The sequence below is a fragment of the Podarcis tiliguerta genome (genome assembly GCF_965153285.1).
Source record: "Podarcis tiliguerta genome assembly, chromosome: 14".
Classification (NCBI taxonomy): domain Eukaryota; kingdom Metazoa; phylum Chordata; class Lepidosauria; order Squamata; family Lacertidae; genus Podarcis; species Podarcis tiliguerta.
This window is the reverse complement of record NC_139547.1, coordinates 4984002-5009736: the sequence shown is the minus strand read 5'-3', so window position 1 is coordinate 5009736 and position 25735 is coordinate 4984002. Positions and strand designations below refer to the sequence as shown.

Genomic DNA, 25735 nt, shown 5'->3' with positions numbered 1-25735 from the left:
AACTTGTTTCAGCCTCAGATTAAACCACTGAGCCTATCAACAAGCTACACAGGAGTACACATGTCATCTGATGACAATCAATGGTACAAATACATCCCCAAGTCAATGGTACAAATACTTCTCCCAGCAGTATCCACTTACCTGCACTTTTGGACCTCCTCCTGATATTTTGGAGATGTAACTCATGATGTACTTAGCTGCCACAGTCTTCCCAGCACCACTTTCACCACTGGGGGGGAATAGAAGTAGGATATATTTGAAGCCATCCAAAGGCAGAGTCCCCAAATACATGGTTTTAGCATTACAAGTACAAGCAGACTCGAGCCTCAACCTCATGCGTTCTTCCCTTCCATTCTTGCTTTGCAGCACCCCTTCTAACTTGTCATTTCATTCACATCCGGTGTATGGCTTGTGCATAGTATGCCCACCTTCTTGGATTGAAAACTACAGTTCAAAGTGAATGTACAGTCCTGATTTGCAGGCAACCCATAGTTTCAAGTTTTGGATGCAAAGACAAACAACAGTTTGCACGAAACCAGAAAATGAGGCTTCTAATCTCTGCATGTGATGGAACAAGGAAGCATGTAAGCCCACATTATATCTGATCTCCTTTACATCTGCACACAATGTTTTTTATTCTAGTTTTATTGATCAGGAGCCTGATAAATTTGTTCAATATAAAAACTGTAAAACTAAGCAAGACATCAGTACAATATTTATGAACTGCAATAACCAGAAGCGAGTCCTATTCCTGCTGGCCTGACTCTTTCCGAGCCCTTCTTAAATATCAGTGAAATCCCTCCAGGGAACTGTGGTCATTCCAGCAAAAGGATTTTTCTAGAGTGGTTGTGCACCAGTTCCTCTCTCTTCTACTGCTTTTCCAATAAGCATATAAAAATGTGCACTCTCCTTTCTAATTCCATCCCCCCTTTAGGGATCTCTCATCAGAAGCATTCTGCAAAAACATGTATCTTAAATTTAAAAAGCAAAGCAGTTATAAGTGACTCAAAGCCACTAAAGGTTGGGGGTAAAAGAACACAAGAGAGAGAGAGAGAAACATAATGCATCCCATATCCATTTCAGGGAATTTTGATGCCTCTATTAAGTGTTCCCATGTACAGTTACCAAAAACTGCAATGTGTGTTGAACATTAAAAAAAAAAACACCATAAAGAGAAAAACTTGGGCAATAAAAGCATCCTGTATAGCACTCAAGAGTGATGACTAAGTTTTACAGAGAGCCTTTGTTTTCTGCACTACCTCATTTCAGTGGACATTTTCAAAAAATTATGATGGAGAAACAAATAATATATAGGTTAATAATATACATTTTGATTCACAGAAGAATAGCCTGGCTGTTGGATCAGATCAAAGGCTTACTTAGTCCTCATAGGATGCCCATGTCCATTAAGGGAAGCCCCCAAGCAGGGCATAGGCACAACATCTCTCCCCCTGCTCGTGATCCTGTGGAACTGGTATTCAACTGCATACTGCCCCAAGCCCCAAGCAATACAAAAGCTTTCTCCAGCACTCTTAAAAACTGATTGGCCTAAGTAAAAAACATTATTTTTAAGAGATGGTGTGCTGAGGTGGCTCAGAACAGGAGCTATGAGCCAGGCCACCCCTTCTTCTTTGGTGATCACTCATAGCCGAGTCAAGATTGTCTTCTATGAATATGATTTTAACAGTGTGTCCATATGTGACTATGGAGGGCAATTCTGGATCCGCACATCCTTCCATAATGGGGACAAAGGTTTATGGGCAGGAGTTGATCTTGGTGAGGATTTGCCAAATGTGCCTTTCTCTTAGCCCTTTTTCTCCCTTTCGTCCTGAGTTTGTGCTTCTTCAAAGTCCATGACACCTTTAGTGAAGGGTGCTCCAACTGTAGTGCTGGCAGGCCAGTGTTTCCCAGTCGCCAGTGTTTATACAGTGGCACCTCTGGTTGCGAACGGGATCCGTTCTGGAGGCCCATTCGCAACATGAAAAGAGCGCAACCCGCAGCGGCGCATCTGCGCACACGCGGGTTGCGATTCGCCGCTTCTGCGCATGTATGAGCAGCGAAACCCGGAAGTAACACTTTCCGGTATTTCCCGGTCGCCGCGGGACGTAACCTGAAAGAATGTAACATGAAGCGGATGTAACATGAGGTATGACTGTATTACATTTTTTAAGATTTGCCTTAAACCTCTTTTGCTGTCCACCGACATTACGCTTTCCATTCTTAAGTTGGGAATACAGTAGTTGCTCTGGAAGATGATAATCAGGCATGTACTATGACTGAAAGGGCCCCATCAGTGGTGAGAAAGATTATTGGTGGGAAACGGTCCTTCTGTTGCCTGGCCCTTTTCACTGGAGAGGTCAGTCATTGAATCCGGGGTCCTTCTGCATGCAGAGCAGGTGCTCTTGAGGTATTGAAGCCACAGTTAGTTGAAAACAGAAAGTAATGCTTCTAAACCTCTGTTTGTGGCTGTTTCTGAGCAGGCGAGAGCCCACAAGCCTATTATTTGAAGCCTGCCCTTCATCATAATAGATCCCAGGGTGGAGTATAATGCATAAATTACAATGCACAGCTCACATAAAATCAACTGAAAGCAATTGAAACTATAAATCAATGTGAACAATAGGAACAGCTAAAAATACAACACTGAAACCCCAGCAGCTATAGAAGCTGCAAAGCAGGCTTCCTTAGGATTAAACTTCAATGCTACATCTGAGCCTTCCCAGCGTCTGTGAAGCCATTTTGAAAATTCAAAAAGCATTCTGTAAATCCTGTTTCTAAATACTCATTTGGCTTGCTTTTATCATTCTGGGGGGGCCAGTACAGCTGCTCACACACGTTACTTAACAACCAACCAGCTGACAGGAAGTTCCAAGATGTTTAAAAACATGGCTTTTGTTAGGAAGTGCATAAATAGTCCGATTACAGAATTAAGGATTTGGGGACTCAAAGAACACACGGCCATATTCTCAACAAAGAAGATTTAAAACCTGCCTTCTAACAGAAACAACTCTATCCCAAGAGAGCAGGGGGAGGGGATATTTGAGCTATCAAAGGTGGCATAATGCCCAAATGCAGTGCCAAATTCAAAGAGTCTGTGGTATGGAAGGGGGAAAGGCGGCCACTGAGGACGGCAACAATTCTTGTGTGAAATAGTTAAAACAAAAGCTGACTGGCAGTAGTCATGTTTACTCAGACACAAGTCCCATTGAGCTGAATTGGACTCACTTGTCATATTATGACCTAGTTGAGATTCCTGCATTGCAGGGGGTTAGACTAGGTGATCCTTGGGGTCCCTTCCAACTCTGCAATTCTATGATTATTACTCCGCATTCCATTTGGAGAGGTTTGCAGGGAGAAGAGAAACAGCCACAGGCAGCTCAGCAGCCTCTGAGAAGTCAGACTCAACTATATGCTTAAATAAATTACGAAGTCCATGCATTAGTACTATTACAATTAAATGAAAAATCAAAGCAGGATTTGGTGCCAGAACAAAGTAGGAGTTTAGCTGGCGGAGGCTGCATTGAACAGGCTCAGTCCACTGTGCCCTGTTCCAATGCCACCATCAGACACATGTACAGTGGTACCTCAGGTTACATACGCTTCAGGCTACATACGCTTCAGGTTACAGACTCCGCTAACCCAGAAATAGTGCTTCAGGTTAAGAACTTTGCTTCAGGATGAGAACAGAAATCGTGCTCCGGCGGCACGGCAGCAGCAGGAGGCCCGATTAGCTAAAGTGGTGCTTCAGGTTAAGAACAGTTTCAGGTTAAGTACGGACCACTGGAACGAATTAAGTTCTTAACCCGAGGTACCACTGTATAGGGTGGAGAGGTCTGCAAAAAAAAAAACCCCACCCCATTGTATTGAGTCTGGTGTTTAAAGGTAAAGGTAAAGGTACCCTTGACCGTACGGGCCAGTCTTGACAGACTCTAGGGTTGTGCGCTCATCTCACTCTAGAGGCCGGGAGCCAGCGCTGTCTGCAGACACTTCCGGGTCACGTGGCCAGCGTGACAAAGCTGCTCTGGCGAACCGGCACCAGAGCAGCACATGGAAACGCCGTTTACCTTCCTGCTATAAAGTGGTACCTATTTATCTACTTGCACTTAAGGGTGCTTTCGAACTACTAGGTGGGCAGGAGCTGGTACCGAACAACGGGAGCTCACCCCGCCGCGGGGATTCAAACCGCCGACCATGCGATCGGCAAGTCCTAGGCGCTGAGGTTTTACCCACAGCGCCACCCGCGTCACTGAGTCTGCTGTTTACATTCACGCAAACCATGCATAAGTTCTAGAAGATGCAACACCATATTCATTGGAAGAGCAAAAGCAGAATAAGTTAGAAAAAATAATGCCATGACAAATAAACTACAAACACACAAAGTGATGGATTACAAAATCCCTGAAGGAGGAGGATGCATTTAAATGCTGAAATATAAAGCTGAAAACTGAACCCAAGGAATCATGCAGTATCAAGCACCCTGATTTCTAGGTAAAATTAAGCGTTTCCCTAATGAAATCTGAGCAACTGGATGTTTAATTTTTAAAGGGTTATTCAATGAAGTGCAACACCCTCTTTGTTGTAATGAGGCTTGCACAGCTCCAGAGGTCAACAGGGCAAGCACACCTGATTGTCTGGGCCTCTGTTATTCTCTACAACAGAACTGGGGAACTATGGCACTCCAGATTTTTCTGGACTATACCTGCCATCATCCCTGGCCATTGGCCACACTGGCTGGATCTGATGGGAGGTGGAGAAACAACATCTGGGGGGGGGGGGCACAGGTTCACTACCTGTGTTCCCCAGGCTCAGAACTCCTCCATTATCCACAAAGGTAGAGCCAGTTATCACATGAACTGACCTTTGGATCTGGGAAGACCTTTGAGCTCTTGATTTGCAAAACAGCCCCCCAAGACAATGCTGAGAAGGCAAAGGGCCTGGTGCCTGCTACTTCCTAGAAAAGCTAGAATGTCCCAGTTTCAGGAAACACAGCCCAGAATAACTAAGGAGATAGTACAAGAATACTTGGCTAGTTTAGATGTATTCAAGTCTCCAGGGCCAGATGAACTGCATCCAAGAGTATTAAAAGAACTGGCAGATGTGATCTCAGAACCACTGGCAATCATCTTTGAGAATTCCTGGAGAACAGGCGAAGTCCCGGCAGACTGGAGGAGGGCAAATGTTGTCCCTATTTTCAAAAAGGGGAAAAGAGAGGACCCAAATAATTACCGCCCAGTCAGTCTAACATCAATACCAGGGAAGATTCTGGAGCAGATCATTAAGCAAACAATCTGTGAGCACCTAGAAAGGAATGCTGTGATCACCAATAGTCAGCATGGATTTCTGAAAAATAAGTCATGTCAGACTAACCTGATCTCATTTTTTGACAGAATTACAAGCCTGGTAGATGAAGGGAACGCAGTGGATGTAGTCTACCTTGATTTCAGCAAGGCATTTGACAAGGTGCCCCATGATATTCTTGTAAAGAAGCTGGTAAAATGCGGTCTTGACTATGCTACCACTCAGTGGATTTGTAACTGGCTGACTGACCGGACCCAAAGGGTGCTCATCAATGGTTCCTCTTCATCCTGGAGAAGAGTGACTAGTGGGGTGCCACAGGGTTCTGTCTTGGGCCCGGTCTTATTCAACATCTTTAGCAACGACTTGGATGATGGACTCAAGGGCATCCTGATCAAATTTGCAGATGACACCAAACTGGGAGGGGTGGCTAACACCCCAGAAGACAGGATCACACTTCAAAACGACCTTGACAGATTAGAGAACTGGGCCAAAACAAACAAGATGAATTTTAACAGGGAGAAATGTAAAGTATTGCACTTGGGCAAAAAAAATGAGAGGCACAAATACAAGATGGGTGACACCTGGCTTGAGAGCAGTACATGTGAAAAGGATCTAGGAGTCTTGGTTGACCACAAACTTAACATGAGCCAACAGTGTGACGCGGCAGCTAAAAAAGCCAATGCAATTTTGGGCTGCATCAATAGGAGTATAGCATCTAGATCAAGGGAAGTTATAGTGCCACTGTATTCTGCTCTGGTCAGACCTCACCTGGAGTACTGTGTCCAGTTCTGGGCACCACAGTTCAAGAAGGACACTGACAAACTAGAACGTGTACAGAGGAGGGCAACCAAAATGGTCAAAGGCCTGGAAACAATGCCTTATGAGGATCGGCTAAGGGAGCTGGGCATGTTTAGCCTGGAGAAGGGGAGGTTAAGGGGTGATATGATAGCCATGTTCAAATATATAAAAGGATGTCACATAGAGGAGGGAGAAAGGTTGTTTTCTGCTGCTCCAGAGAAGCGGACACGGAGCAATGGATACAAACTACAAGAAAGAAGATTCCACCTAAACATTAGGAAGAACTTCCTGACAGTAAGAGCTGTTCGACAGTGGAATTTGCTGCCAAGGAGTGTGGTGGAGTCTCCTTCTTTGGAGGTCTTTAAGCAGAGGCTTGACAACCATATGTCAGGAGTGCTCTGATGGTGTTTCCTGCTTGGCAGGGGGTTGGACTCGATGACCCTTGTGGTCTCTTCCAACTCTATGATTCTATGATTCTATGATTCAGTCCTTGGCATCTCCAGCTGGGGCTGAGAGAATGTCCCTACCTGAAACACTGGAGGGCTGCTGCTAATCATCATAGACAATACTGATCTAGATATAAGGCGGCTTTCTGTGTTCCTAATGCTGCACTGGGCAGCTGCTGTTGGTGCCCCACAAGTTCTGTACTTTTCCACATGGCCACCACAAGACTTTGGTTGGACAGCCCCTCCAGCAAAGTGGAGAGAGGTCTAGATTTGTGTAACTGTGTCTAACAGGGTTTCAGTGCCACTTGTGTATTAGTTTTAAGCCTGCCTTTCTCGTCTTTGCAGAGGTGGACTTTAAATGAGGTTTATTCCACAGACCCATTCTGAACCAATAAATCAGACAATGGGATCTGCTTCCCAAATGGTTCACAGTCCTCCTCCATCCGGGTCCTGAGTGCCCAGTAGCATCTTATAAATAGCTGCAGTTGCCCCCTTCAACTCCTGTGGATGGGCTGCTTGCCTTTTAATTGTTGCAGCCTACCCTGGGACGTTATGATGAAGGGGCTAGTATTATTAATAATAATAAATTTCATCATCATCAATCTTTATTACGGTCCAGAGACCCAACAAATCATTACAAAGCAATACACAATTCATACAGCCTACCTCCAGGTTAGACAAGCATTTTGTTCAGAATACAGGAATTATTTGTTCTTGCAACCACTGATAAAAACTTTGCCACCGCTAATGTTCTAGCATTTGTCCGGTCTTCCAATAGGAACCTGATATAGTGAGCCTCTGATTTTCCCAGGAAAGGTACCAGCAAGGGTAGTATCAGTTCAGCCCTGGCTTGCTCATATTTTGCACAATGCAACAAAATATGTTTTATGGAATCGATGTCTTGAGCACACGAGCAAAGTCTGTCCTGGTAGGGAACCCACCTGCAATCCAACACTGCAGAAGGAAAGACGTTTAGTCTGGCTTTGGTGAAAAGCCTTCGATAGTTTGGTACTGTCAGGTTATGGGACGTTATGATGAAGGGGCTAGTATTATTAATAATAATAAATTTAGATATTATCAAATTAATATGCAATGTAATATCATCTGCTGTAGGGACCATGTTTCTAACCACCAATCCAATGACTCGAGGTAAAATTTTATTTCAAGCACGGTCATTCTGGGACCTAAGTGGTGACTGTGATAAAGTTGATATGGAGGAGAACACTTTGGCCACAGCGCTGCCGCGTGTGTGTTGCACAGCATAAAACAAGAAGCTGCATTTCTAACCACGTCACTGTTTCTTTTCTTTACCCCTAGCCGCACTCAAGGAGAATTCCTGTAAGCAGTAAAAGAGTACATTTATTTTTAAGCTTCAGATTCCAGAAATAGACTCAAAAAGCCACAATGATGATACGTTGGGAAATAAAAGACGGCTGGTTGCTCCCAGGCCAAGGATGTGTGGGGCATAATCAAGCATGGCAGGGAAAAGGACCCTGAAGATGACCACATTTCATTTATTGCCACAGCAACATATCCACCCGATACAGAGATCAGCACAAAAAGATTTCTGAAATGCAGAGTCGGCCACTAGTGGCTCAAGGGCAGGAAGGTACTTGGGAGTTTATGACATATCAGCCAGTACTTCTTGCATCACATTAGCCTTCCAAAAAACAAATGAAAATGACTTGTTCCCAATAATCCAAAGGGTCTTTGACAGAGATCAGCCAGCTAATAGAAAAGGGGCCCTGACAAAGATTTGTAGATTAGCACTGTCACCCAGAAGTGAGGCTGGATGTAAAGGAACTGGGTACGTGGAAAGGCCACATGAGAATGAATGGTGGACACTTGAGCAAGATGTATTTAACAGGATGGACACTACAACCAGAGAGGCTCAAGGGAAGGGAGAAGTGGGCCCTGGACTGTGGAACAGACCTGGAGGCTCGGGACACAAAAAGCCAGATGCTTTCTGGGGGGCAAACTCATGTTCTTTATTCATCAGCCACAGTGCTCACTCACTGTCACACACAAAGCGACTCACACTCGCCCTCTCACACATGACTAAGTTAACTGTGACTGCCTTATATCCATTTAATTCAGTGGGCCTACACTGAGTCAGATACAACACTTTGAAGCAAGTCTGCTCAAGCATGGCATTAACAGTTATTTGCAATAGAAGCAAGATGGGCTTCTAGACTGCGTCCAGTGCCCCTTATCCAAACCAGGGCATAAATGCAAATCATGAGGTTAAAGAGCAAGTCCTTACCTGATGATGACACATTGGTTCTCTCTGTCAATGATCATGTTTCGGTACATATTGTCCGCTAGAGCATAGATATGTGGTGGATTTTCATACTGAGCCTATGGGGAGGGAAATACATGTGAAGCACCAGGCAATAAATGAAACTATTACTAAGAAAGGTCATATCAACAACAAAAAGATAACTTCTCAGTCATTTAAAAAGTACAGCATTAACCTTCCCCCCCAAAGGGCACCCAGAAACTAACAGACAGCTTCCAACTTCTAGAAACAGATAATTTGGTGCAATGAGATACTGAGGTGGATTGAGCAGACGAGCCCAATGGTGGGTCCAATGGTCAAGAAGGTGGCTTCTGCACATGCTGTAGAGGGGGGAGTGAGGGGCAGATGGGGCTCGATGGAAGGTAGTCCATCTAAGAGAAGGAAAACTCTGATCCAAAACCTCTGCCACCTTGTGGGATATCTTCAGGAGAAGAATAGGCTAAGGAGTAAACCCTACACAAATCCAGAACAGAGCCCTAAGACGGTTGGATGGTGTCTTGTATGCCTCCTTCCGGCAACTCCTGCAGCCAGACATATTGCTCTGCTTTCCTTTGGACTACGTCAATGAGGCCAAGAGGGAGGTCTTGTCATCTGGTCAGCCCAGGCTTGTGCCCCAGGAGGTCACTTCAGTGCTGCTAATGCAGCGGTCTGGCTTCACCCCTGGATGGATGTACACAGAAGCCAACAATAATTTCACACTTGTACCCTGTTCATTTACTCCTGTTTTTTAATCTTTCTTTCTTTTTTAATCTTTCTTTGGGACTTTATCCTCAAAAGCTCCTTTTTCGTATTTATATTATTTTGTTAACATCCATTTTCTTTTCATGTGAATTGTCTGTTTTTGTTGTTTAGAAAAACAAAATTAAAGAGAAAAAAGAGAAGAGACAACTGGCCTCAGCAAACCTTTAAACGCTTTTTGAGAATGAAATAAGCTAAGAGAGAAATCATTACTTACGGCTCCTTGATACATTTCAATTTCTTTCTCTCCAAAATATGGCATCTGCTTGAACGGGTTCACAGAGATCAGCACTGATCCAATATATGTCTGCGTTTGGATCTCAGTCAAGGTTCACAATGCTTTAAAAAAAAATCAGTTTATGATGCAAACTGCCTCTTCACCCAATTAGCCCACCCTCTGCTTTTCTATATTGCAGCCCATGTGTGAATGTGCATACATTTCAGCTTGCAGGCTCAAAACATAGATAGTACAGTAGAGTGGTTACCAAGCAAAATAAATCTTAGTTGTTTAATTATACAGGAACATTAGAGAAGTACATGTGGAAGCTGCCCTAAACCAGATCAAACCCTTTATCCATCCAGTCCCCACCACCCTCTGCCCTGACCACCTGCATCTCTCTGGGGGGAGGGGGGTCTCAGGGCTGTGGAGATTCTGTTCCATCGCCTGCTGATTCCCAACCCTTTCAGTTGGTGATGCTATTTGGGTTTCATCCTGGGGCCTTCTGTGTACAATGCTTCCCCTTCCTCCAGTTCTTTTAGATGAAATTATAGTCAATTAGTGAAATAATAAAATATGCCCGAATTTGCATAGGAGCAGAACAGTTCAGGCACAAAATACACACTTCCTTTGTTTTTAAGATGATGCCCATGTGATATGTCACAACAGCTGCCATTTTGGAAGAGGCATCTCCTCCTGTGCAAGCGAAAAGATGAAGTGTCTCTTTTGGGATGACACTTGCCATCTGCAGTTTCTCCAACTCTCAAAGTCGACTTCTTTAGTTGATCAATATGCTTTTCTACTGACTCATGTAAGCAATTCAGCATTGCAGCCCTATACATTAGTATCAGGATATGCAGATTGTGTTTGGATGACTGGTGCTGCACGAGTGATAGCAACATTTAACGCTTTGCTATTCAACACACAGACACACACCCAACACAGGCACAATCAGCACTCAGTGTGCACACAGCAGCCCATTGTCTTGGGATAATAACTGCAAGATGATGTCATGCTGCAAATAATAAAAAAGCAACTAAGGCAAACAAACGTAACTTCCATATTGGGCGAAATTGCTACATTTGGAGGATATCCATGGAACTGTGGCACCACTCAGGACAGCTCTATGGGAAATCCAGAACTGTTTGTGTGAACATAAAAGGTATTGAAGCAACTTGTTGATTCAGTGTTAATAATTTATGGAATGATTCAATAACCTTCTCCAATATGAGGAACACTGTAAAAAAAAAAATTCCTATGATTGATGGCGGTGACAGCTGAGCCATTCAGGAGCCAATGCCCAGATGAAAACTAAAAGGCCTCCCTTTTTGGAATTTGGGAAGTGGAAAAAAGAAAGCAGTGTGTTTTGCTCTTAGCTATCAGGAGAATATCACCAGATCTTGCAAAGCTTTTTAGGCCTAAGTGAGATTATGGGATGCCAAGCCTTGAGGAGAAGACGCCTGTTGCAGACTAGGAGAGCAGCAGAAAAAGGGTCATCCCTGTGCAAGTTAGAAGCCCAGTAAGCTTACGAGGGGAGGCCAGACTGGTGCTGGAATTCTGCAACAATCTGAACTGACAGGACAGTCATGGTGGCAGAACCCACTCAGACTAAGAGACTGAAGGATCTCTCCTCAGAACTGAAGCTTGAACCTGTGAGAAAAGCAGCTTGAGACAACACACAAACTCCAGCCTGGTTGCTCAAGTCTGTTTGACTCCAGAACAAGATTACAGTCTTTAAGAACACCTTCTCACAAGGGAGAACTGTAAGTGACACATAGAACTGCGTAACAAAGCACATGTGTTGTATTTTGATATTTTATTTGATATTTATTTTGATATCTGAGCTTTACTAGCACAGTCCAGCGTGGAAAAGCAGCATATGAACTACCGTATTGGCCCGCATATAAGCCGCATCTGAATATAAGCCACACCTTTAAAACTGATTGGGGAGGAAGAAAAAAAAACGGGAAAAAACCCCAAATATAAGCTGCTCCATTCCTCGCTGCTTCTGGCTGTATCGGGGGTGGGGTTGGAGCTTTCCCCTTCCTCGCTCTCTCCCTTCCCAGCCTTAGGGGAGAGGACAGGGGACTGTGCACGGGACAGCTGCCAGTTTGCTGCACTCCTGGCTGCATACCGTAAGGTCGCATATATAGGCCACACTTTTCACGGTTGGAATTTGAGTAAAAAATGAGGCTTATATTCAGGCCAATATGGTAATCCTCTGCAAGGGGATCCTCTAGCAATAGAGACATAGCATCTTCAAGGGAAGGAGTGCAATGGCTGGGCTGCGGAGAAGAAGTAAGTGGGAAGTTGTCAACTCTTTCCCCACCAGCCAGTATTCTATGGCAATTGATGCAGACATAGTACTTTATCACCTTCAAAGGGAGAAGGGGGGTTTCACACATTTGTGAGGTTCAACACGCACCTGAGTGAGGAAAGGGTGGTGAAGGGTTAATCACTTCCCCCTGCTTTCCCACTCCATAGCAGCCCCCTCCCAGCTGCTTTGCTCTAACCCAAATCACATGTGTAACTTATATAGCTCTGTCCTCAAACGCACAAGGGGAATGCAAGGACTCAACTATTGGGGAGGGGGGAGGGAGGGAGAGAAGGATAGTCTCTCCTCTTCCGAAACTCTACGTTCTGCTGAGTAGCTCAAAACTGGATTTTATGTCTGCAGAGATTATGCCTGAGAGTGTGAAAGCGGGGAGCAGAATAGCAAGCCATTGTGTCTCACGTCAATGGAATCCTTTCATAAGTCCCTAATATTTCAAGCACGAAAGCAGGTTTGGCAGCAGGCATGGGCTGGGGTGGGATGATGATGCTCTTATGAGCATTCACTTTCTCCTCCACAACATCCCTGCTGCTTCCATCTTCGTTTCAAGGCCCTTCAGAGCCCGCAGACCTGTCATCCTCAAACACACGGCTAACATTTACAAGCCAACGAGGGCTAGCGTGTGCCCCACACCTGGCACAGCAGTAGGCACAGAACTACGTTTTTCTCCCTAACTCCAGCAAGACAGGACAGAACAAAATCTAACAGGTGAGCTTTCCTTGGCAGACTGGCAACGATGGGAGAAAAGACTAGCTCTTGTCATTTGACATCTTTATTCTACTTTACTTGGCATGGGGGAAACTGTTGCTAAAAACAGTCCCCATTCTGCTGTGTAGGGTAACTACCAATCAGCCCCAGGTGTGCTAGCTTTCCATCTGCAGAGAAGAGACAATTCAAGGGGACTGAACTTGGGACCACACACCCCACTGGACATCCTCCCTGAGGGTTTTTGTCTGGTTGGAATGTGTCCCTGAACTGTGACAGGGCCTCTTAATTGTCTGGGTGGAGGTAAAGGGGACGTGCCCATAGAAACCTAACTTTTGCCTGGCTAGCATATAGCCTCCTGTACACAAAAGGGTAAGAATCACATCCATTGCTCTACTTCCATCTCTGGTCACATCCAAGCATGCACAAATGACCGCAGAATGATGCCTATGAGGAAATGCCACCTTCGAGCTGATAAATGTCCCCCAGGCCCTGCAGTAAAGGATACAAATATGTAATCATCCATGTATCTCTTCTTGAGGTTCTCCACAATGGAATCTTCTGAGATCTTGGAGAGAAGGACCATGTCATCCACCCCGCTGTGCTTGACATTGTGGCTCTGCCAGTGATACCGATAATGCCCCTTGCTCCCCTGCAGGAAGAAAATTATTATTTGATTTTATCATTCTTTATTAAATTTGTATAAAGCCCTTTCTCTGTAGATCTTAGGGCAGTTCCCAGCATAAAACAGGAGGTGTTGGTTTAGTCAAGAAGAGTTTTGGGAACTTTATTTTTTTACAACCACGCAGTTCATAAATTTTATGAAATGAATAATAAAAAAGAGACATGAGACAAATAATACGCCTAGCCCAGCGTTCTGCTCCCAATCAGGAGTGTACATTAGGAAATGTGTACCAAAGGTGTGAGCTCTGCTCCTAACATGCTTGCCACTATTCAACCACAAGTTCTGGAAATGCAAAAACGGCTTTTCTACTCAACAATGGCATCACAGGATTTGTCAAACAGCTCTCCCCTTATAAATGCAGCAGTGTAGGTTGGCTGGAAGAGATATCTAAAGATTTGTCCTTGCATATTCTTGCATGTGTTAACTCATCATGGTGATATTCAACTTCTGATCCCCAGGGACCTTTTTTTGAGGGGGGGGGGGCGCTTTCCCACTTGCCTTTGATCATTGTACCCAGTCCTGAAAGTCAGGTTTTAATGAATATGGCTCTGAATAATGTGCACAACAGTAAAACATGCAGACTATGTTTTCTGGATTTAATGTTTGATTTATTATGTATATGACTCCCATAAAGGTTTTGCCACAAACACATTATAAAAGTTGTTCCAACATTTGTGACCAAAAGGTAAGAGGGGAAATGTTACACATGCAGAGTCTTTGCACTGAGGAGGAGGAGGAGGAGGAGGAAGGCTCACACAAGCCCATCAAACAGTCACTGAAATCCAAATACCACACAAGTCTGAGGAATGAAGGTTACCCAGAAGGGGCTGTGGGAGGAGGGCATGTGAGCTGCATTGTGGCTTCCAGGATTTTCTGGCTGATGTTTATGCTCTCCAAGCCCTGCTCACATATGGGCAGGGCTTGAGGCAGCAGCATTTTGCCACTGGTCCCACAGTTGTAATAAATCAAAGAATTAAAGCATGCAGTAAAATGATAGAAACCACTAAAAGCATCAGCCAGCAAAAAGGTTTCAACTTGCCTCCTGCATGATAAATGGGCTGCTGTCTTCTTTACATACTAGGGAAGGACATTTCTCAAATGGCACATGCCCCCTTCAACTCCCTCTCCCCAGTCACTACTGCCCTAAACCCCCCACCCCAGCCAAGGGCATCTGGTGCAGGTTTGCATGGGAGGTTGTTTAAAGTCCAAAAAAAAAGCCTGCATAGGGAGCCTACAGCCCTCCATATGTTTTCAGACCCTAACTTGCATCAGTCCCAGCCAGCATGGCCCATGGTTAAGGCTTGGAGTGCAGCAACACCCACAGCTTCCTCACCTTTGCTTCAGGAGATGTCCCTAGCTGTGTGCATAGCAGCTGTCTTGCATGCAAAAGGCCACAGGTTCAGTTCCCAGCAGAACCTCTAAGTAGGGCTGGGAATGTCCTCCACCTGAACCCTTCAGAGCTGCTGCAAGTCAGCATTGACAGCACTGAGCTAGGTAGACAAACGATCTGTATGATGTTTAAATGTTAAAACAAGTACAGTGGTACCTCGGGTTACATACGCTTCAGGTTACATACGCTTCAGGTTACAGACTCCGCTAACCCAGAAATATTACCTCGGGTTAAGAACTTTGCTTCGGGATGAGAACAGAAATCGTGCGGCGGCAGCACAGTAGAAGTGGGAGGCCCCATTAGCTAAAGTGGTGCTTCAGGTTAAGAGCAGTTTCAGGTTAAGAACAGACCTCCAGAACGAATTAAGTTCTTAACCCGAGGTACCACTGTACCTTGAATTGAACCCAGAAACGCATGAGAAGCCAATGGTGATCTCCTGAGAACAGTGTTATTACCTGTAGAGAAACACAGGCGCAACTGCTGCTTTCGGGAAGCACAAAACTCAGAGCTAGTTTATAAAGCACACCATTAGCAGGCCCTTTGATCATTAAAGAAAGAACCAACACACTCCCCGCACCCCACAATACAAACCAGGAACCAAAACACTGCCTGGAATAGAAACAGGAAAGTTATCAGAGTAGGCAAATGCTGATCAGAACCATCACCGCCCCATGATAAAAGGCAATTAACCTGAAGAAGAATTAATGTTTCCCAATAAACATTAAGACACAGAAGTCAAATGAGAAGAGCTGGCCTGGAAAGGATGTGTCCCAGACAAATTCAAGCCTGGGAAATCTGTCTTTTGCATGGCCAAGACTAAACAAGAGATCCTTTATTTTTTTAAAAGAAAACGGGAAAAGTTTACAGCTGTAAGTCCCTAAAAAACCTCATGCCAGCCTTTGTCAACCTGATGCCCTTCAGATGGAGCCCAGAACATCTGGAGGGCACTGGATTGGTAAAGGCACCTTCACGCTGTTATTTACTGTGCGAACACATAAACAGGATGCTTAGTGTTAGAAATCACTTTTGGGTAGTACAAGAACTTAGCAAATGAGCTTGCACTATCCTACCAGTAATAGTCTTTCCCATTTGAATTCCAAACTCAACCTGCAGCCTAAGCAGGAGATGGAGAGAGCTAGAAACTTCATGGTCTAATGGGAGTTTCCTCAGAATAGAGTGGGTGAAAAGGAGGGGTGAAAAACTATGATGGAAAAGGCATGTCTCAATATAAAAACCTAATTCAAGCCAATGGCCCATCTAGTCCAGCATCTTGTTCTCACAGTGGCCAATCATATGCTGTGGGAGACTGCCAAGGTCAACTGATGGCACCCTCCACCATTGGCGAATATGTCCCATCTGGTACCACAAAGGGACAGACTAATTTGGGCATTTCATCTCCTTCCAACTTCACTAGCAATCAAGGATTATGGGAGTTGTAGTCCAGCAATCACTGAAGGGCACCACATTAGCTAACTTGGAGCAGGAGAACTGAAGGGAGGAGAAGTTCAAACCTTAGAAGCTAAACTGGTAACCTTAACAATGTACAGCTTTAACCACTGCTTAAGATGTGGCCATGGACATAGGGGGCAATACCAAGATAATGGCTTACCAAATGCCTTGAGGGCAGGATCTAAAGCAGCAAACTAAAAAGTCAGGCACCACCTGTATGCACTCCTCAAGGATGCGGCAGGATTTCCATCCTTGAAGGACTTCAAGAAACACCTATTAGAAGTGCTAATGTTAGGATTATGTCAACACAGACATTTAGAACTGCCTTCCCCAACCTATTGCCCTCCAGATTTTTTAGGCGACAACTCCCACCATCCCTGACCACATGCTGGCTGGGGCGATGGGAATTTGAGTCCAGCAACATCTAGAGGTTGCCATGTTGGAGAAGGCTGATATAAAGTATAATGTCCCCACAATACTGCATATTTGGGAGTGGGAAGGAAAATTAGAAGGGCAGGGAGTTGCTTACAGCTGACAACTGCATTCATAGCTAAGCTGAAATCCAACATGAAATCCAGTCTCTCATCAGCCTACGTCAGTTTTCACAGTCATGGAGAGCTGGTAGCAAAGAGGGCAGCAGGCACCAGCTGTATTTGTACATTTCCCCTGAGTTCTTTTGCTTCTTTATAGTTTAAAAATTTCCCTCTCTCATGCTATGACTCAAAACCAGAAGGATATAATTACTGCCGCAATGAGATACAAACAGTTCAGCTAGGTCTTTGCCTCACAGGAAGCCATCTGTGACCCACAAATATTATTTTGGTCAGAGGGTAAAGTGGGTCAGATCATAAGCCTCCGAGCAACTAGAACGAGAGAGAGAGAGAGAGACTGAGCTGACAATCGCAGTGCACACCCTTGATTCCTGCTTCCTCCACCCAACCCATCTGACATGCTTCTCTGAACTTTGGCTCCAGAGAATATTTGATCCCCTCTGTTTCTTTTGCAGTATTGTTTCTTCTCAAGCCTATATTTCCATAAACGGAAGCCAATTTGCATCCACCAAAGTTCCTTCTGGCTTTCAGTTGCTGCAAGAAACGTGTTTAAAACTACAAGATAATGCTGGAATAAAGACACATTCTTCCTGGATCTGCAGCTGTCTGAGGAAAGTACAGCTTAAACTGTGGCAGCAGAGCAGAGAGCCCAGAGCTGATTTCAGCAGTGCGTAAGACATGCGAGAATCAGGCCTCAATTCCTAGTTACAGGACCCAGATATTTTAGCGGCAAATGTTTGCACTGGCTACCTGTCTCAGTGTTGAACCCCCTAGTATCTTCCATGTGTTTTGGACTACTTCTCTGTGGTTGTTGTAGTTCAAAACATCTGGAGGTCACCAGAGTGTATGAGGCTGGCCTATGTGATACGGAGTCCAATTATAGTGTTCACATACAAAGCCCTGAACAATTCAACTGGACCCAGTTATTCAAAGAAGACTTTTCCTTGTATTGGACATGATAGAGGTGTATAAAATTGTGCATGGTGTGGAAAAGTGGGTAGAGAAAAAGCTCCTCTCCTCTCACAATATTAGAATTCAGAGGCATTGTAAGGCTCAGGCAGAATTCACACTATGCTTAGTTAAGCTATGGATGGCTTGAAAAGAGGACTGGATAAATTCATGGAGGATAAGTCTTATCAGTGGGTACTAGACAGAATGGCTATGCTCTGCCTCCATGGTCAGAGGCATCTGGTTGGCCACTGCGAGAACAGGATGCTGGACTAGATGTGCCTTTGGCCTGATCCATCAGCCTTTTCTTACGTTCTTATGTGATTCGGGATAGAACCTTCTCAGTGATTGCACACTGCATGTAAAATACCATCTCCCCATCCCAAGGAGTGGCTTCTGCTCTGCAAAACTCAAAAGCTTGTTCATGATGGTGACATTTTAGTTGTTTCTAATAAAGGTGTGGTGACACAATGCGGCTTTAGGTTTTTTTTTAATGGGCCAACATGGCTACCTCCTTTTTTTTCTTTTTCTATTTGCATGAAGCTTCATTTGAGATAGATAACGCTCTGTGAATTGCTGCAGAAGAGGAATAGCCAATAAAAATAAGTTGTGTAGATGGAAAGTTGATTGGCAGATGAATAAGAAGAGCCAACATGAAATCTCTTCTACACCAAGAACACCTTTGGTTGTTTGAACAAAATCTTCTCATACTACCACCAAAACCAAACCAAAAGCAGCCATCCTGTACTGCTGTAACCAAACAAACCCCTGTGCTGCAAAGAGAACGTCAGCAATGTCTAGGCAACACAATGGTCACCGGGTTACCTAGACATTGCCGACATCCTGTACTGGTGGCCTCAGATGGCTGGTGCCCATTTTCCTCCCCAATATTTTATGCTACAAAAGGGAGTTTGGATCCTGCTAAGGCAAGCCATAGCAGTCTTTTTAAGTCAGGAAAACAAATATTTTGTCTAAACACAACTTTAGAACAAAAAGAAAGTGATCTGAAGATGTTGTGGTATTCAGTAGTTGATCTTATCCTCTTTGAAGTTGATGGAGTGACTTCCTTTTGTTGGGCAGAAGTTCCATTCAAGTCTCCTTGTCTGAGCTGATCTCCTGAGGACAAAAAGAAGCCCTTCAGGATGAATAGCATCCTCATCAGGCACAAGGAGCTTGTTCATCTTCAAAGAAAATGAAGTCACCGTGTTTCTGGGGCTCATCTCACAGTCACCAGCAGCTCTTTAAATAGAATTTGACATCAGATAGGGAGGCCTTATCTGCACTATATGTTTAAAGCAGTATCATACCACTTTAAGCAGTCATGGCTTCCCCCAAAGAATCCTGGGCACTGCAGTTTGTTAAGGGTACTGAGCATTGTTAGGAGGAGACCCCTATTCCCCTCACAGAGTTATGATTCCCAGAGTCCCCTGGAAAGAGGGACTTATTGATAAACCACTCTGGGAATTGCTGCTCTCTGAGAGGGAATAGGGGTCTCCTAACAATTCTCAGCACTCTAAACAAACTACACATCCCAGAATTCTTTGGGGGAAGCTATGGCTGTTTAAAGTGGTATGGTCCTGCATTAAATATATAGTGCATTTGATGCAACAGATGATGACACAACAGCCACAAAGGCCTACAGAGACCCCATAACAGGACAGAGCAAATTCCTAGATAAACAGGTCACAAGATAAGAAGGGCTCCCTCAAGGAACTGAATGGAACAACTGAGGACACAAACAAGATGGAGGCAGGGGTGGATCTACTATGAAACTAATGAAGCTTAATCTTCAGGGCTCCTAATCCTGGAGGGGCCCCAGAAGCAACTTTAGTCCACATTGCTTAAAATTTGGGGGTCTAGACCCAATTTGAGTCACATGACTCAAACTGATAAATTTTGTTGTTGTATACCGTATTTTTCGCTCTATAAGACACACTTTCCCCCTCCTAAAAAGTAAGGGGAAATGTGTGTGAGTCTTATGGAGTGAATGCAGGCAGGAGGCTCTGCTCAGTGCTCCCTTTAAAGAGCCGCATGGAGCATGTGTGCTGCTCTTTAAAGGGAGCGCAGGAGAGGTTGCGTGTGGCTATCCCATAAGCCAGGACAGCCAGCGGGATCCCGCTGCGCTGTGATCCCGCTGTGCTGTGATCCCGCTGGCTGTCCTGGCTTCTGGCTTAGGTAAAGTTCAACAATCCCAAAGTTTGAGAGTCAGTAACACAGATGTTGTAATGTTGGAGTGTTGCGGTAAGTTGGCTGTTCTGCTGTGGCTAATTTAATCACGTGGCCCCTCCTTTTAACAGAGGTCAAGACACTAGGGCAGGGGTCAGCAACCTTTTTCAGCCATGGGCCGGTCCACCATCCCTCAGACCATGTGGTGGGCCAGACTATATTTTGAAGAAAAAAATGAACAAATTGCTATTCCCACAAATAACCCAGAGATGCATTTCAAATAAAAGGACACATTCTACTCATGTGAAAACACCACGCAGGCCTCACAAATAACCCAGAGATGCATTTCAAATAAAAGGACACATTCTACTCATGTGAAAACACCACGCAGGCCTCACAAATAACCCAGAGATGCATTTCAAATAAAAGGACACATTCTACTCATGTGAAAACACCACGCAGGCCTCACAAATAACCCAGAGATGCATTTCAAATAAAAGGACACATTCTACTCATGTAAAAACACGCTGATTCCCAGACCATCCGCGGGCCGGATTGAGAAGGCGATTGGGCCGCATCTGGCCCATGGGCCTTAGGTTGCCTATCCCTGCATTAGGGGAATAACAATTGAGTTCACAAATGTACTTTAGTGGATACCAAAAACGCAAACTCACAGAAAATTTGTGGTGATCTTTCATGGAACAACCCCATTGAAGAAGAGAATAGTGGTTATCCAGACCTCACTGCTGGTTGTGAAGGGCCTCCATAACAGTTCAAGCTTCAGGGCCCCCCAAATGTAGGTCTACCGCTGGATGGAGGTCAAGTCTCAGAGTGATGTTTGCTTGCAGAAAGCTATAGCCAGGACAGGATATCTACACAGAGACTGACTAAACCAGAGACATCCATTCACAGGTCACCATTCTAGACAGGTGAGGTTTTCAAAAGCAATTGCCAAAAGTTGCATTTCCACACTCATTAGGTGCATTTGTCATATACGCAGTTGCTAACCAGCCATCCTATTCCGAGGCAAAGGAAAAACCACACATAGGACTAGAACAAGGATAAACAGCACAATGTCCCAGAAAAGTCTGCTGGGTGGGATATCAAACAAATCCCTTGTGAGATTTTGTATTCCAAAGAAATTCCCTAAAGAGGTCAAAATAAACAGACACTCTTCATATTGTGTCAGCTGGAAAAATAATCAGCACTTAAGATCACTCTTACAAAAGTGATTCATTGCGGGGAGGGGAGAGTTAATTTGCAGTAGGAAACATTCCATAAATATTTTGCCTATGCTTTGGAATATAGGCAACTGTTTCCCGAAAGCTATTCTCTACCAGATGTGGAGGGGTGGTGCACTGCCCATTGCTGAGTGACTCCTCACAGCAAGAGCCTTTTCAAAATATTTCCTCAAGCAACACATAATTAGAGCTGTATGTGTTGAGAGGCAGTAGTGGCAGTGATTGCTGGATAGCACTGGGACTTGACTGCCCTACCTTGCAATATAGTTGTGCAAGGAAGAGCATAAGCAGGCTCTTCTAGCCCACCCCCGTCTTTCCGTTACATGAACAGACCACAAGGCACACTGGGAAGGTCTCCTGCGCAAGCCTCACTGAAATGAACACAAGATCTGCAGGAGCACAGCCAGGTTCCAACAGAGTTGCCATAACTTGCCTCCACACAACTATCACGTCAAGTAGGTTGGGATGAAAATGTTTGCCCACAATCACCAGGGATCTCCAGAGAAAGGCAGGGTTTGGACATGGATCCAATGCATTTTAAAATCATATGCACACAGTCCAGGGAATTGGTCCCATGTGGTGGGAGGCAACAACCTGGGATAGCTCAGCTGGGAGAGCAAAAGGCTCTTAATTTCAGGGTCATCGGTTCAAGCCCTGCGTAGGGCAAAAAGATTCCTGCATTGCGGGGAGTTGGACTAGATGACCCTTGTGGTCCCTTCCAATTCTACAGTTCGACGACAAGGCTCTTCCTCCATGGGGAAGGGCTGCCGTTCCATAGCAGAACACCTGCTTTGTATGCAGAAGGTTCCAGGTACAGTCTTCAGCATCTCCAGGGAGAGCTGTATGAAAATCTTGCTGTCAGTCAATGTAGACAATACCAAGCTATGGGTTGACTTGTGCCTTTGTTTCTACATCATAAAAGAAACTCGTTAAGAATTTCAGCTTTTAGGGAGTATACTCCACTCCACCTGCTCTTCTTGAAAAAAGGAAAAGAAAAAAGGCAGACCCACAAAAGCAGTGCTTAAAAAAAACCCCTCTTGTTTTCACTGCTTCTGCCAACTTGAAGACTTTTATTTCTGAACACAAGAGAAGAGAAAGAGTTCAGCACATAAACTGCAAAAACAAACTCAAGCATAATGTCAGGGCCTCAGACAGGCTCAGCAACACACACACACACACACACACACACGTGCTAGAACCTCAAGTTCCTTCCCTGTCTGAATGACAGCAGCAGCTTTTCCTTTGGGGGTCTTGCCCTTGGCCTGGAGCAAGACCAAGAAGCACTCCAGGTGGTAACTTAGGAAGAAAGGGTGGCAATGTAGTAATTATGGCTCTGTCCACTGAGTCATTGCTGAGCGAGTGGCTCCACTTGAAAGTTCAGGTAGCATAAAGTGCTGGCAGTGTCACTTTTTCAGAGGTGACACAAAAGGGAAGAGCCCAGATGTGGTTAAATGCAGAGTCGTGTGCAAAATTCTGCAGGATCCCTTAAACCCATAGTGCTGACTGAAAAACCAGCTATGCAATTATCTTCTTCCAAGCTAACGTGCCCAACCAAACATTGCCTTCTCTTTCTCTCTCTTTTCCCTTTCAGCACCAAGTCTGGATTAATTATTTGTTTTTAGAGCATGTGCCTTCATTCAACGCCCTCCTCTATGTCGCATAGCACTACACTGAATGGCAGGAAGGAGCTGCACAAACAAGAAGGCACCATGATAACCCCACCCCCATCCCATGCAGACTTCCATGTTTTGGACTGCAATTCCCATCAGCCGCAGCCCATCATGGATGTATGATGGTGAGACTGATGGCAGTTGTAGACCAAAGCATCTGCAGGGCATCAGGTTTTGCCCTGTGGTGCATGGTCCTACCAATCCACTCCTAGTCTTATCATATAGGAGTCCTCTTCATTTGCTCCCTGGTATTTCCATGGCCTGAAGCAATACTGGGTCAGATGCAAGTAATGGTGTGGCTCTGTCTAAGGCAGTTTCCCATGCTGCCTTCTCCAAAGACTATGAAGACTGTACTGCATTAGTATGGCATATTCACACTGCTCATCAGACTCCAAAGAATCCAAATCCTGCAACCTGTCCAAATTATGCCTGCTAGATGGGCTGTGGCCCAGTAAGAACATCCTGAGTATGTAGGTGCTGGACCTCCTGGTTGGCATCTACCCCAAGTGCAGCCATGACTTGCTGCTCCTGAGGGACAGGCTCATCTCTATGCCCATAAAAGTCCAATATCCAAATATAGCAAGAGAGAACTTCCCTTTTCCTCCCAGCACAATGCAACTGACCCATGAGAGTGTGCAAGGAGACCCTTAAAAGGGCATACTCGCTACCACTGGATTTGACCAGAAAGGCATTGTTGCCATGTCCTGTTGCAGTTGCTATCGCTGCTGCAGGGACTGCACTCCACAGTGAGTGGTGAGTAGGCAGCCTGCCTGTTGCTCTGGCAAACAGAGAGGCCAGCTTGCCTTTTGTTTTCTTCCTTGTTTGCACACCTGCATTTTCACAGCAATAGGAACAAAGCTCTGGGGATACTCTTTCATTCCATGACTTCACCTGCTAGAAGGAAATCCAGCAAACCTGCTTAAAAGGAAGTACGTTTAAAGCATTTGGCAAAGGAGAGCAAAGGGCCACTACAGCTGAATTTATTTTCCCAGCATTCAGCAAATCCACCTCAAAATATACATATAACGCCATCAACATACATGGAACTTTATGCAAAGTTCCATAATCAGACGAGTTGCTCTGCTGCCTGAAAAACCTTCTGATCTTTTTGTTTCTTTTTAAGTAACAGCAAAAATATTTATGAGTCTTGTCCGTTTCTTTGAGTATCGGAAGTCAAGCTATTATTTTTTTAAAAAAACACTGGTACAAATGTGAACATAGCAGTATCTCACTCTTCTTCACACACACACACACACCCCAACATCAATAGGGAAACATACCACGTTAGTCCTTTATCCTCCATCCCTCAGTGCCTCCCTTCAAGTACAATATAGATTTGTACTTGAGCGAAACTGGTCCGTATAGTTAAAGCCATGGTTTTCCCAGTAGTGATGTATGGAAGTGAGAGCTGGACCATCAAGAAGGCTGATCACCGAAGAATTGATGCTTTTGAAGTATGGTGCTGGAGGAGACTCTTGAGAGTCCCATGGACTGCAAGAAGATCAAACGCATCCATTCTTAAGGAAATTAGCCCTGAGTGCTCACTGGAAGGACAGATCGTGAAGCTGAGGCTCCAATACTTTGGCCACCTCATGAGAAGAGAAAACTCCCTGGAAAAGACCCTGATGTTGGGAAAGATGGAGGGCAGAAGGAGAAGGGGATGACAGAGGATGAGATGGTTGGACAGTGTTCTCGAAGCTACAAACATGAGTCTGACCAAACTGCGGGAGGCAGTGGAAGACAGGAGGGCCTGGCGTGCTCTGGTCTATGGGGTCATGAAGAGTCGGACACGACTAAACGACTAAACAACAACAACAACATATTTTCTATATGCTTACTTTTTTATTTATTGCATTTATAGTCCACTTTCCCCACTAAACAGCTCAAGGTGGCACACATCATTCACCGTCTCTTCATTTAATCTCCACATCAACCCTGTGAGGAAGATTGAGGCTGAGAAGCAGTGACTGGCCCAAGGTCACAAGCAGCGAGCTTAATGACTGAGTGGGGAGCTGAACCCAGGTCCTAGTCCAACACTCAAACCACTACACATAGCACTGATTTTAAGTTGTTCCAGGGGAAAACTTTATTTACAACATATTGGTCTGACTTGGACATAGCAGTTAAAAATAAGCTATGGTTTAACACGAACAAGCACTAGTGTGCTGACACCCGCTGCAGTCCCAAACCAGAGGCTGTTGCAGTCCCAAACCATTGTGCATGAGCTAGTGCTCAAGGTTTGCTTTTCTCCAAAGTACAAATGGAAGCAAATATTTGTTCTTGGCTTATCCATAGTTTGTTTGCAGGAAACAAACCTCAAGCACTGGTTCAAAGGTAAGACGAAGCCAGCCTCTGGTTTGTTTCCTCCCTGGGATAGCAAGAGCAGGTGCAGAGGAGGAGTGAAGCAAGGGCTTTGCTAACAAAGGGCACAAACACTCTTCTTGTTCGCGTCAAACCATAATTTGTTAACATTTGGAATAATTTCTGCACATTTCGATTATGTGGTTTCATAAAATAGGACTACAGTGAAAAATAATAATAACAATATAGCATGCAAAAGACATTTACAAATGTGGAGGGAGACTTGTGTAAAAGTTAATAAATACTTTTTTTAAAAAAGCAATAAAGTTTTTACATCATATATAATGTACATAAATGTAAAACAAAACAATTAGAATAATAATAACAAAACAAATGAGTGTGGGCTAACAAAATTGTAAATCAATTATTGTTTTTTTAAAAAACTTTCCGGTTACTGCAGAGATGAGTTGTGTTTGATGCATGTTTTACTGTGTTTTTATA

At 44.5% G+C, this 25735-nt stretch overlaps 1 protein-coding gene across 1 annotated transcript in view; it reads right to left on the bottom strand.

The window, feature by feature from the left end:
* MYO1E (myosin IE) overlaps window positions 1–25735 on the bottom strand; it is a 103201-nt gene that overhangs the window by 55695 nt on the left and 21771 nt on the right. Inside the window, exons 2-5 of the mRNA XM_083413004.1 lie at window positions 13342–13485; window positions 9797–9886; window positions 8806–8900; window positions 142–229 (exon numbers count right to left, since the gene is read on the bottom strand). Coding sequence (XP_083269130.1) covers window positions 142–229; window positions 8806–8900; window positions 9797–9886; window positions 13342–13485 — 417 coding nt within the window. The remainder of the gene's footprint in view (window positions 1–141; window positions 230–8805; window positions 8901–9796; window positions 9887–13341; window positions 13486–25735) is intronic.